Genomic DNA, 13886 nt, shown 5'->3' on the forward strand with positions numbered 1-13886 from the left:
GAGAAATCGGCACCTGGACAACAGTTTAGGAAAAACATACACACAGACACACACTATCAAACGGACCCTCCAGGGCGTGGTAGTGCTTTCCTCACCACCTGGGGGTCGTGAACTGTGGATGACCCCGCGTCTGATTTGTGAAGGGTTAAAAGAAGGAGGGAATGGATGAGTGGAGAGACTAAATGAGAGGAGAGTATCATTAACCAATGAATGATGGGTTTTAGACTGCTGGCCCCTCCTCCTTGCACTGTCTGTCCCACAACAGTGTCCAAACATTTGGCTTGAGAGCCACTATTCACTTAAACTTCAAATCACCACCATTTCGAAGGCAAATGGCTGGAAACGTCACACTGAACCTGCAAAGTGGCTCTGGTTCCTCACTGTCTGGCAGTAAATGCCAAATCCTTCAAGGTACAGTGATTTTAAACGAGCATATCAAGGAAAGCTTGAATTTTCCTAGTTTGTATAATGTATGCTATACAGACAAACTCCAACTAACTTGCAGGTCCACGCAACATTAATTCTAGAAACTGAGGCCCTGTTTACACTAGTGCATTTTTTTTTTAAACCCATAACGTTTGCTACGGGTACGACTATCATTTACACTACTCCGGTGTTTTCGACCCTCGAAAACGGAGACTTTTGAAAATGCTGCAGACCCCATTTAGTTTGAAAGCTCTGGGGTTGCGTTTCAGTGTAAACGGACCAAAACTGAGACTTTTGAAAATGATGGCGTGGCTGCCCACATTCGCTCTGCGTATCCTTGATGACTGTGTAAACAATAACATCATGCACACTGTTGTCAAGTACTTAGACGCGTCCGCAATTTAAATCATAGGGAATCTGCCTATTCATATCTATGGCTGTACCTACATGAATGGTCACGTGACATGCGTTTTAGGTTGTGTAGTGTAAACGGAGATTGTTTCTGAAACGCAGCGGACACGCCAGTGTAGACTATGATCGTTTTCTTTCTAAAACACTGTTTTAAAATGAAAACACACTAGTGTAAATGGAGCCTAAGAAAAAAATGGTTCATTCAGAAATCATCATGGATATGTCAACCATTGATATGATGCTGTCTGTTGCTGTAATAACAATTTAGCAGCTTGGCCCGTCCTGATAACTGAAAGTGAAAAATTTTAAAAGAGGTTAGACGATCACAACAGGTCAAGCAAGAGTTATTGATTTATTTTATTCAGCAAGGGTGCATTAAATTTAGAAGTGACAGCAAAGACATTTATAATGTGTTTTCCCATCAAAGGAATAAATGGAATTTTCAAATATTATAAGTGAAAACAATAATTTAAACATTTTATTCCACAATAATAAGTGTCAAATTAAATTATCCATAATTTTCCATTAACAAATTAAGACTTGGTGTGCATAAGATAATTCTTTTAAAACATAAAAAAAAAAAAAAAAAAAAAATCTTTCAGACCACAAACTTGTGAACAGTAGTTTAAATCTTAAAATGTACAGAAGCAATACCAGGAATTCAAAATTATTTTTAGTAGTATGAACAGTTCTTCAGTGCATGTAATATAAATAAAAATTGTCTGTATCTGTTTAAAAAAAAACCAATAACTAAAACTATTTTCTCAGCTGACACTAGCTTTATGTATATATGTTTATGTTACCTTTAATTCTCTGGATCTGAGACAGAGTGGAAAATGGTCATGGAAAACTAAATAAAACATTTTGGGGCACAATAAAACAAAGGTTAGTGGTGGAGGGGAATGCCTAAGCAAAGAAAGAAAAAAATAACAATAAAAAACACCTTATATATGCCCCCTTGTTTTTCTTTTTTTCTAAAAGTGTTTATTTTACTCCCAGACAAAACCAGGCCTAATAGGAGCTGCTGCAGTTTTCCAGAGAACACACTTTGTGCAGCAGCTAGATATCTCCCCCCATGTGCAGTATTGATGGACGATACTTGAAAAAGAGGTATATTTACATGAAAGAAACGACACCTCAGTATTTATGACACGTCCTCGCTGAGGCTCGTCACACAGCGGTTGCTCTGACGGCTCTAAGTAGGGCTGGATTGCGCTGCCATAACCAATTTAACATGGAGACGGTGTGCTAGTGAAGATCTACACACACACACATATATGCAAAAACACACCGATACGTCAACTCTACATTTCAGCAGAACACTGAAACTGCTTGTCTCCTATTGTCGGTCAAAAAAAAAAAAAATTCCCTGGCACATTCCTTATGTTTTTATCAAATATGATTGACACATCACAATGTTTTGGTTTAGAACCAGTTTAGGCCTGAGATACTGACTTTCTGACCTGACATGTCAAGACTTTCAATCTGTACTAAGGTCTAGAACCTCTATTGTTGATTTAATTCTTCCCTAAATAGTTTGTCTTGCTTTTATAAAGCCCAGATCTGTTAATGGAAGAGTAAATGTTTGCGTTCCTCGTTTTGAGTCACCTGACTTTTCTTCTTTAAAGCACATCTGTTCATCTCAAGTTCTCAAGCTCACAGACTTCAAAAGCCGAAGAGAACAATTCAATGATCAATGATGCGTCCCTCGGTTAAAGTTGTCCAGTCAGCTGGACAAGGTTAATAGGTGATCCTCATTTATGTCATAGTCTTGGCGTATGTGTATGTGTGCACACGCTGAAGTCTAATTGGGAGGCATATGGCTTTTTTTAAAAAGGGGTGGCCACTGGAAAAGAGGGCAAAAACAGGAAGGGGAGGGGAGGTGGGAGCAGATTTGGAGAGGACACCCCCCGCTGGTTTCTCAGACAGAAGATTCAGAGCAAAGGCTTAGCACTATGATTGACACTGTCTGGACGAGTCCGTCTCAAAATGAGCTTTGGGCCTCTCAAAACATGTGGCATTTGGCATTTGAATGTGATTGTGTCCAAATCACTGTTAATACCTATAAAGTTTAGTCTGGGAGTCTAGTCACGACATGTTCGCCTATCTTTTAACAGATATGAGGAAGATTTGAATACAGTTCATGTTCCTCAGGGCTTCTGTGCATGAATGAAGTGAAAACCAGATGTTATTTTAGTCACATTAGTAATTTTAAAACTGATATTAACTCTGAAATATGTAAGTTAGAGATTAATATTTTGCGTTAATATACAAATCAAAGATTGGAAAGTGTATACAGTGAGGATATATAGTGAGACAAGGAACCATCCTACCAGCTGTCCTCTTCAAAAGAAACTGTACCGATTTCCTATAGGCTACACTTTCCCCAGATGCCTTATCAGCACCATAAAACTGGGGACAATAAAAAAAAAGGATAACATCCTATCAGTTAAATAAAACACTTCTTAATCCAGAAGAAAAATAAAATAAAAATACAGCCAAGATCCACCAGCTATTGTCTGTGTGTACAGGCAGGCTTTTATCAATGAAGCTAATAAAAGTGACCCTCAGCAGGAGATGGGGGTGACACGTAGCTCTTTACCTAGCTTTAGGGGTGATGGACTACAACTGCGGTCTTAAACATCACATGAAAAACGAGCAATGAAAGTGTCAGGATAAAAACACAGAAAATCGAGGCATTTTGTGCGACCGTTCAAAGACGCCTTGTAAAAAGAGGAGCCTGGTCTTTATGAGAGCGATCCGGAGCAGTGCATTATGGGGCTCAATGAGAGTGTCAACACAAGCTGGAGGCTTATCTTTATCCACTCATTGTGTGTCCACTGGCTTAGCGCTCATAGAGGAGAATCGTAACGCCTCTGATCAAGAGTGGAGGGAAAGGGATCTCCATTCTTACATTGCCACATCAGGGGGACCCAGGGATTAGGTTCTCTTTTTAGTTCCTGTAGGTCAAAGGTCACACTCGAGCAACCACGAATCCCACTCTCAAGTATAAAGAACAATCCACCACTATGTAAGGGTGAGAGGACGATTTCAGACTTGGGAGACATTATAACCTAGTTACCTCATTGTGAAAGTACAATATTTACAGCCATAGTTCACCAAAAAATAAAATTCTGCCATCATTTAATCACCTGTAATGTAATTTACTCACCTCAAATTTCATTTCAAAGCAGTATGACTTACTTTCTTCTATGAAACAAAAATTAAGGTTTGAATACTGTGCTGGTCAAACTTTTCTATTTAATTACAATAAATGATGACTGAAGCTTATACATTTAAAAATATACATGCACACATTAATATAAAGTCAGGACTGAGAAGATTTTTTTTATGTTTTTGAAATCTGTTTGAAGTCTCATGCTCTCCAGGGCTTGCATTTATTCGATCAAAATGCAGTAAAACTATAATTATTTTGTTTTCATACATTTTAAAACATGATTTATTCATGTGATGGCAAAGCTGAATTTTCAGCAGCCATTAATCCAGTCTTCAGTGTCACATCATAAATGTTTTACTATCACTTCTGATCATTTTAATGCATCCTTGCAGAATACATTTTCGAATGGTATTATATCAATTAGAAGTTTGAAAGCTTTAGCTCTTGTTCTTTGTAACTGTATGGACACAACTTTCTCGTTTTAGTATCTACAGAAGTTGTTTAGAACGACCCAAGGGAGAGTAAATTATGACAGAATCTTTTTTTATGGGTGAACTAGCTCTTTTACAACAAATAAATCCCAAAATTTAGATCTCGCACCATCAAACTTGTTACAGAGCCATAAAGACACCAACAAAGTTCTTGACGACGGCCTTAAAGTTGAGTATTAAATAACCGCAGGCATGAAAATAAGTGTAACAAAGGATCAGCACTCCTTCACACAGACATTACCCAGAAGCCCCCTATCTGGTCAACCATAACTCTCGGTAACCAGGAGCACCTTCTACAGCAAAGGGCCATTCATTTAGCTGAAACGGACCACGACACCACACTAATACTCTTGCCTTTTACAAGCCCCTCTCTCACACACACATACTCAAACTCTATCAGCGTTTATCCTGGGCCAGCCTGAAATGAGGCTGTATTTCAACCCACACAGAGGTGTTGTACATGTTTGTGTGTGTGTGGGTGCATGTGGGGGCTTAACAGGGGCCTGTCTCTGTAACGGCCACGGGTGATGGAAGGCCCAACAGGGCCACTAAGACTGTGCACTAAGATTGTTCTAGACCTCAGGGCCTCGCAGGAAACATATATCCACCTGGCAACAGGGCAGCATGCTATGAATGTGTGTGTAAATGTGTGTGTGCGCGGGCAGATCTAATCAAGGGCTAATAACAGCACAGAAGAAGTCGTTGGCCCTCGTAAATCAATGTGCAAAATAATTGCTAATACACTGGTTATCGATTAGTGTTGGGGCGACTCATTTTCGGAGGCTATGGCTACGAACTAACAAAGTGACAAGGGTAAAGTGTTATTTCTTTGCTGCGCAGACAGCTGGGCTGCGCAGAGGACTGAGGCAGGCAGTAATTCTTAATTGACACCTGTCAGGATAATGACTGCAGTCCCAGCTGCTGCGGGAGAATTTCTCCCCACTCCTCTTCATCTGTCAGCTCTAATACCTTTCTGAGCACCACTCCTTTCTTCTATCGCTCACTTCCTTCATTTGTTTTTCACTTCTTCCTTCTTTCCCCTTACTTTCTGCATTTTTGAACATCTCTGCTTTCTCACAAAACCCTCAGATTCACAATCTTGTTCCCGAGGCCCTTTCTTGGAGTTGAACGTGTCATTATCTAATATAAAAATGGCATACACAAGTTTCATATTCAGAGCAAATAAGCTATCATAACACTGGGTCTAATTCATCAAATGTGCATAAAATCTGCATTTAAACATTTTTGGTTCACCAGTTAACTTTTGTACATTTTTTTTTTAATTTTCATAATATCTAGGCAAAAAATTTATTTGGGAACTTCTCCTATGAGTACAAATTTAAAAGAATGTTAAAATGGAATTATTTAAAATGCAATTATTAGTGGATGAGACCCAGTACGGTTTAAACATCCCGAATAGCCCAAACAAACGATGGGAGGCTGGATTTTTTTTCTTTTTTCTGGCCAATGACAGAAGGGGAAGCATTTTAAAAACGTGTTTGAAAACAGTCAATATTTTTGCAGTTTTGTGCGGCATAGACAGTACTTTTTCTTATGACCTCAAACAATGTACAACTTTGGTTTACGAAAATAAGGCAAAGGGACCAGCAGACGAAACTACAAAGTGTGCTTTCTCTCTTTCATCTGTCTTTAGCTGGTCTTTTGTGTTCAGACAGGCAGGATATTTTGAGTGGAGGATACAGTGGTTGTTGGGAGGAGGAACAGTGAGTCCCAGGACGTGACTTTCCCGAGTTTGAGGGGGCTTCATGGGTGTTTACTTAACATCATCAAAGAGCTTCCTTTCGTTTCATGCTGTCAAAATGAATGTTGCTAAATATGAATGTATGTCCGCAAGGCTTGATCCTTAGTACACCAGGCCGTTCTTGATAAAATGATGTCAACCATTGAAATATCACAATAACTAAGCCATCTATAAAAATACACAACTAATCAGATACTGTCACAAACAGCATCATCCTGTTCGCGACGCCACACACTCCTCAGATCCTTCAACACAAGCATCAAAGCTCAATCTCCTGCTGGCCCGTTGTAAACATCAGCACAGATCTGTTGGCCAAGCTGTTTGTGTTTTATCTGATGAGGATGTATAAGGCACACCATGAGGAAAAGGCATACTGGGATGAGAAAACTCTGCCGAACCTTTAAAAACACACCATCCTTCCTGTGAGCCAGGGAAAAAAGCAAGGGTAGGCAGCAACAGATGAGTTCAGGGCAGGACAGAGAGAAGGCAGACACGGGATCCCCTGGGTACACGTTGACCTCCGTGTACTCCTCTAGCTTGGAGACTCCCGTTGCTGGGTCATGACTTAAGCTTTTCTCTCTTTTGTCCCCCCTCATCTTACGGACTCGCTGTGGACTAAATTAGCGGAGAAATGAAACTTGGGGGATCAAAACAGACAGGATGAGGAGAGAGAGAGAGAGAGAGAGAGAGAGAGAGAGAGAATACAGCTGGCCCTTTTGATAGTTTGGAGTTCCCATAATGCTTCAGTACTTCTAATCCAAACCTCCTCTGGTGCCACGCTAGCTTTTTGTGGTCCTCTGTGCTCTCGTTTTTCAGCATCTATCAGCAGACACACTCGCTTTTTTTCACGCACAAACACACGTCTGGAAGTATTCTTAATTTTAGACTGTACTAAACTTGCGGAAACCAGATAACTCCCAAATGTGGCTAAGCTCATTAAAACCACACACAAAGCACTGTTTACCGCAGACTGTGTACCATCGCACTTGGCTCATGCAAAGTCCCAACATATTTTAATTTTGATCCACTCTTACCACAAAACCTGTCATCGATCTTCATTAATCAAACTCAACCTCTACGATCTCGGACAAGGGGAACGGCAAACTCAGGACTCAGAATAACTGGACACGCTTTGATTTCCTATAGGCCACTGGCTTGATCCCCAAATGCAAATTAAACTATTAGTTGTAAGTGGTGGGTCCCAACATGAATATTGACTAAATGGGTCAATGTCAACTGTTAATGACTCATCCTCTCTCATGTCTACCCTCCAGAGAAGCCAACCCAAGGTGAGCCAAGATGTCATGCTGCATTTTTACGTCTTTTGCCCGCATGAAAAAAGGCATAAAGAAAGCACAACAGACAAAACTAAATGTAATCTAAATGTCATCTAAATGTACCCCTACAGATTTATTTCTATTATTTGTGCCGTACACACAAAACAAATGATGGGCATCAACGCCTATCTCTTAATACAAATACATCCCAAAATGAGAAAAGATAATTCAGGATATTTCACATTTCTCACCTGATATGAGAATGAATATAAAGACAAGAGGCACCACGCTTTTTTAACAAACTACAACAAAACCTCCACATCTTTAATGCAATATAATAAATCTGTTTAAAAGAATAAAAGGGATTAACCTCATACTCTTGCTACAAAAACAGAAATCACAATTGAGCTGTTAACAGCCCTGCACAAGAAATAATCTGTAAATTCAAAGCTGGCTGATTTGTATGCAACACTGCACTGAAAGACTTAAGCAAAGCGAGCCACGCAACAGCACTCAAATTCTGACAGTATTTTCAGATTTCGAAAGCGTGGTAGTGCGATTATTGTCAGCAGGAGCATGGTGTGTTTGTACACTCAGAGCTCAAACGGCAGTGCGACCAATGACACAGAACAGCGGTACGTCCATCAGCACTGAGACAGAATGATGTTGTGTTTGCCGAGCGCCAGTCTCGATTGGCTAACGCAGGGGCTGTTCTGATTGGTTGCCTCAAATGCTTTCTGGGCCCAGCGGTGCGGTTAAGAGCCTGGATTACCGAGGTCATTAGGCAGCATTGCCACGGTGACGTGATTAGTCAGGTAGCAAAGTCCATTTGTCACCTGCACCAGAAAATTGAGTTAATTCAGCACTACAGGCTAAAGGGACTGTATAATATCAACTTGATTACATCAAGGCAGCTGCAGACCTGACACTTCGCTGAATTTGTCAGCTTTAATCGGTAGAGCCTGTCACAAATCCATCAGGAGCTCAGATAATTAGGGTTCCTCCCTAATGAAGCCAGCAGAGGAACCTTTACCTTTAAGTCGGATAATTAAGAAGCCTCTGGTGCTGAGGACAGGATGCGTTTTAATGACTCCCTGTGCTGGTTCCCACTCCTCACGTTTTATTTTCTTTCAAGTGTTTTTGTGTTTAGCTATTTATATATGTGTGTGTGTGTGTGTGTGTGTGTGTGTGTGTGTATATATATATATATATATATATATATATATATATATATATATATATATATATATAAAGAAGTTAAAGTAATAACAGGAAAAAAACACTGCAAACCACCTCATGGCAGTGTTTATGTCCCGGCTTTCCAGAGGACAGAGGTGCGTGGAATGGACATGAACTGAGCGTGTCTCTATCTGTGTGGGAGGTCGTTAAAACACAAAACCAAATGAAACCTGGAGCAGCGGAGAGATAGCACATTCATTGCCGAGTCCTCCCCTGGCTCCTCTCTGCTAGACCTGAAACTCACAGACACAGTCTGTGCTCTATGTGGGAGGCCTGTGTCTATTTCAGAGAAAAGCCAGCAAATAAATACAAATGACTGCAGCAGCCCAACACAGAGAGGGCCACTCCGATCCCACTGCACCAAAACGACCTGAGCCCACAGCCGACGCATGTAAATCACCCAGAGCAAACAATGGCAATGATAGCAACCAGATCGAGGCAAAGTCATCCGTTAAAAGAGGTGGAGCATAACGGAAGAGTGAAGCGCTGGAGCAATGGTAAAGTGCTTTTAACGCAGAGTGCAACATAAAAATAAAAAAAAATTCTAAGGCAGCTTGAATGATTTGGAAGAAGTTTTAGTAAAAACAAATCACCTTGTCAAGTTAAGCGGTTTTTCTTTTTATTCCCTCAATCAATAATTCCTAACATTTTTATTTTGATGGAGAGGGGAAAGTGTCAGGCTCTGGGAAAAACGGAAACAATGTGCCTGCCAACTTTTGAATGACCATTAAAGCAAATGATGAACATGCCTGTCAGAACAGAGAAAATTAAATCAATATTCAGCTGAGGTGGAGGGGGCTGATGGCTTGTTTTTGTGGAGGAGCTGCCAGGTCAGATTACCAGGCGCCATCTCACCTCTGTGAGCTTTCGAACTCCCCATGTCAGTCTCACCATACAGCCTGGGAGACGACATAATCCCTTCAAAACACCACTTCCCCCTGCTGAACAGAAAGGTAAATGTAAAATAAAGGAATAATAAATGTTTTTCAGTGCAAAGGAATGAAACCTCAACTATGTATCACAGTTCTAAGTGTTAGCAGATTGTCTGGTATGTCGGTTGTTCCCTCATCAGTCAAATACCGGGGCCTAATTCTGCAGGTCTGTAACTCTGCTGACGCTTGAACTTGAAAGAGAGCCTTCATTCGGGAGAGAATGGACCTGTTAGTCACAGAGATTAAATAAAACTAGGGGAATAAAAAAATGCAGAAAAAAGAAAGCCAAAGGGACTAGGTAAGAACTCCCTTAGTACAATACAACAAAAATGGTTTAAAATATATGGCTATTTTGTGTTTAATCACCCCAAAACAAATCCAAGTTTATTATCACAAATCAGAGGTTCGCTCTCTTGCTCTTCATGGAAGATTAATTAAAAACTGAAACCAGCTCTCTTTTGTAACATCAAAGAGCACAGGTACCTTTCGCATGAATAAATTGAACTGAGAGGAAAACAGATCTTAGTACACAGGCCTTGCTCAGTGAAGGGAAGAAATGTTCTCTCTGCTACATTTTGTGCTCTCGACACGCCCCAGCAATCCCTTATCACCCTTTTCTCTCCCTCTCTTTGAATGAGGGGGAAAAAAATAGTATAACCCTGCCGAAAACTTCTTTCTTTCTGTTTTCCCGCACGACGGGGGCAAAAGTTGTCCTTTGAGTGGCTGCGGCCCAACGGCGCATGCGTGTTTCCATGGTGAATGATTTACTGATGTTTATCAGGAATGAATAGATCAAAGGCGGCCACATGACAGGCGATCAATCAAGCATCAAATCAAGAATGGCAATCCGCGTCTAAACAGACGAACTGGAGCACTTTGAAACTACATTTTCAATCGACTATATAGGCCACGGTGGAGTAATAAGTTTTAATCTGGCACAACTTCAAAAAAAAAGTTACTCACGCGTTCTACTCAAGTTTTTTTTTTTTTTTTAAAGCAAATCGAATGCATTCTTAAGGAAAGTAGGCTTACATTTGTTCTGACATGCTTTTAAGTAAAAAAAAAAAAAAGAGTCTAAAAACTGCATGTAATATTTAGATTAAGCATTTCAAACAACACTATAATGAAGTGCAAGCAATACCTCCCTATGCACTATTATTAGTAAACAAACCATGCATGCACCGCTTACCTGAAGAGCGCCTCGGCGCTTGCTGCTTTCTCCGCGGCATACTGTCGTCGTCCCCTCCACTTGACTTCTCATACAGAATCAAAATGCCAGTGACGGAGGGGAAAGAATTAATTAAAAAAAAAAAAAGATGTAATAAAACATGTATTAACGCGCTCCTCTTTTCTTCAGTCTTTTTTTTTTATTCCACCTCTTTAAAGTCACTTTTGAGCCGATGCGAAGTCTAAGAGGGGTCAAGGGGTTGATGTTTTTACAGACTTAAGACGTCTGTAAACACAAAAGGAGGTGTATCTGGCCGACACCTTAAATAATTCTAAGTCATAGCATGATTACCAAGAGCATAGAAATATCTCCCGTCCATGTCTAACGGTGCAGGGGAAAAAAAAGAAAAAAAAAAGGCTTCCTTAGGTTTTCCTTAGATTATGGCAATAGTTTGTAGCAAAACGGAAGAAACTTCCAGTCATGGAGAGCCCGTCCAGCTGTATTTCCGTCCTCTCGTTCGGTGAAAAGCCTAAAAATGGTACAAAACCAAGGGAAGAGACAGGCAGACAGGAGACAGTTAATGTCAGTCACTGAGCTCGAGCTCAGTGCGCATTTTCAACGGACTAGAAATTCCCCACGCGCGCAGTTGAGAGTCTCTGCTCGTGCTCCTCCACGATATTCACCAAACACACTGTCCGTCCACGCTCAGGGAAACATGTGGACAGTTGATTCGGGCGAGCGTGACGCGTTTACTACAGAGCGATATATAAACAAAAAACACTATCTCGCAACGAACGTGAACTAATTACTCTTCAACAAAAAAAGGAAAGAAAACTCGAGGGAGTGAAACGGCGTTCTTGGTCTCGCGGCTCTACGCTGAAACATGTATCGCGCGTTCAGGATGCGTGAGCGGTTCAGACAGTCTCAACTGATAGACAGACACATCGAGTTGCCTTTCCTGCCTCTCTTTACTCCACCCCTCCGGAGCGTCACTCTGACAGTGAAAACCCACCTGTCAATCTTTTTAATTGTTCTGTTTTCTCCCTCCCCACAAAACAGGAGCGTTTGAAAGACAACGAACTGCCTTTTTGGAGAATACATCACTTGTTTGGATGTTGTCCATTCACATGAATATACTCAGGATGCGGTTTTATTAAAACATCAACAACAACAAGACAGTGGTATTAAAAATGTACTATGGTTGTACTAGCCTACTGTTCTTCCAGTTCGTCATCTTGAAAATAAAATAAGTTTCACGTCACGCGCAAACATTCAAACGCATAGAGGAGGGGCAGTCCGCTGTAAACATTTCATTTTATTTCCATGCATTTAACATTTATTGATCCTTTCACCCCTTTTTTGCCAGTTTTGTTTATGTCTCGCGCACGTTTGCCGGGGCGAACAACCCCGCGAACTATTCCACGCACTCAAACGCTTAAAGGAAATTATTTGCGACCTTTTTTTTTCATCGCCGAAAAAAAGGACAGTTGGAAGTTACGGATTGATTCGTTACACCTTACTAGGAAGTGAACACTTTGCACGGGAAGGGGAGGGACTCCTGGAACAAGTTGAGTATGACCGTAACAAGCCTCTCTACAACGCTTACACATTACTTATTCATCGATTGCAAAACATCCACAAATTAAATAACGAGTCCACGGTGTTAGACATTTCGGATCCTATTAGGTTAAGACCTATAATAAATCCACCGCATATCTGCTCTTCAGTACTTTGTTGACACCGGTGAACCTGACACCCCCCAAAATCAGACTTAAATCTCAACTTTGTTTTTGTCTTTATACCAGCGTTGGCGCAATGTCCACTCTTTCTAGAAGTCGGCGAGTGGGTGGGTGCGTTTTTTAAGTCGCTCGGAAGGGGAACACGAGAAATACGAGGGATTTTTTGAGGTGGCCTTTGCTCGCTCCGGTCGCCTGATGTTTCTAACGGATTTTAAGGTTCTTCGTCGCGCGGTGGCTCGGCACGCGGGGATTCTGCTCCTATTTCAGTGGATCATTCAGTTTGTGGACCGACGCTAGAGCTTCGCCTTGCATATCGTATCCCGGTGAGTGTACACATTTGTTAGTGTAGTGTAAATGTACGAACAAGCCAGGCTAAGATATTACACACCATCACCACCGCTGCCAAAGCGTTGATATTTCTGCACGCGACGTTTAAATCATGTTCTTACCTTTGACGGTGCTGCGCATCCTTGAGCTATTGCCAGTTGCAATCTAACTGATCATTTATGCTGTACGCTTGTCGGTAGGGGATAATAATGTGGAAATATGTCCAAGTTCCGCCCCAACATCTGTCCATCTATCCATCCTCGCGACTACCTCGATCAGCCTGTCGCTGTTGATGGCTCTTACGTCACCAATCTCCCATCAGAAACTCATCGGGCTCCAAGAAGCCGAGATTTTTCCCGCTGTAGAGCAGGAGGATCACTGGGTTAAAATGCTACGGTTTCCCGAGATTATTGCTTGTTAAACAACAGATTTTCTTCGGTGTCGATGAAAGACGACAGCACAATGATAATTAGCTTTTCTTTTTTAAATAAACGTGCGATTTCTGTGTATTTTCTAGCAATCCAATTATTTTCAACTTTTATTACATATAATTTTGATAACACTGCTATTAATAATTAGTATATGTATTATTATTATCAACGTGAAAAAAATAAATCTTCAAAAACATTTGAGGAAGCTCTTCACTGTTCTTTCACTTTTCTTAAACCGTTGCTCACTTGTGCAACTGTCCCATTGAAATTAATTTGCATTCTTCAGAAATAAATGCAGTTTTTTTTCCTTCTTTTTTTCGTGTTATTCATATCATTGCGCATTATTAAGTCTATCCCAGCAGACTTTAAAGTCAGTTACTTGTTTTTCTTCTTCTTTTTTGTTTGGAGCTTGTGGCATTGCCTTAGAGATTTTTTTTTTTTTTTTTTTTGAGATTTTTGTGATGATGTTCCTTCAAGGTGTTAGTGTGCACTTAAAAGGAATGTA

The 13886-nt window shown here is 40.7% G+C and overlaps 1 protein-coding gene across 1 annotated transcript in view; it reads right to left on the bottom strand.

Annotated features, from left to right (window-relative positions):
• Positions 1 to 13491, bottom strand: part of LOC113062239 (teashirt homolog 1-like) — a 33894-nt gene extending 20403 nt beyond the window's left edge. The window contains exons 1-2 of the mRNA XM_026231950.1: positions 13073 to 13491; positions 10906 to 11413 (exon numbers count right to left, since the gene is read on the bottom strand). Of these exons, the coding sequence (XP_026087735.1) occupies positions 10906 to 10945 (40 nt within the window). The 5' untranslated portion in view covers positions 10946 to 11413; positions 13073 to 13491. The remainder of the gene's footprint in view (positions 1 to 10905; positions 11414 to 13072) is intronic.
• Positions 13492 to 13886: the final 395 nt, after the last annotated feature.

The sequence above is a fragment of the Carassius auratus genome, chromosome 44 (genome assembly GCF_003368295.1).
Source record: "Carassius auratus strain Wakin chromosome 44, ASM336829v1, whole genome shotgun sequence".
Lineage (NCBI taxonomy): Eukaryota > Metazoa > Chordata > Actinopteri > Cypriniformes > Cyprinidae > Carassius > Carassius auratus.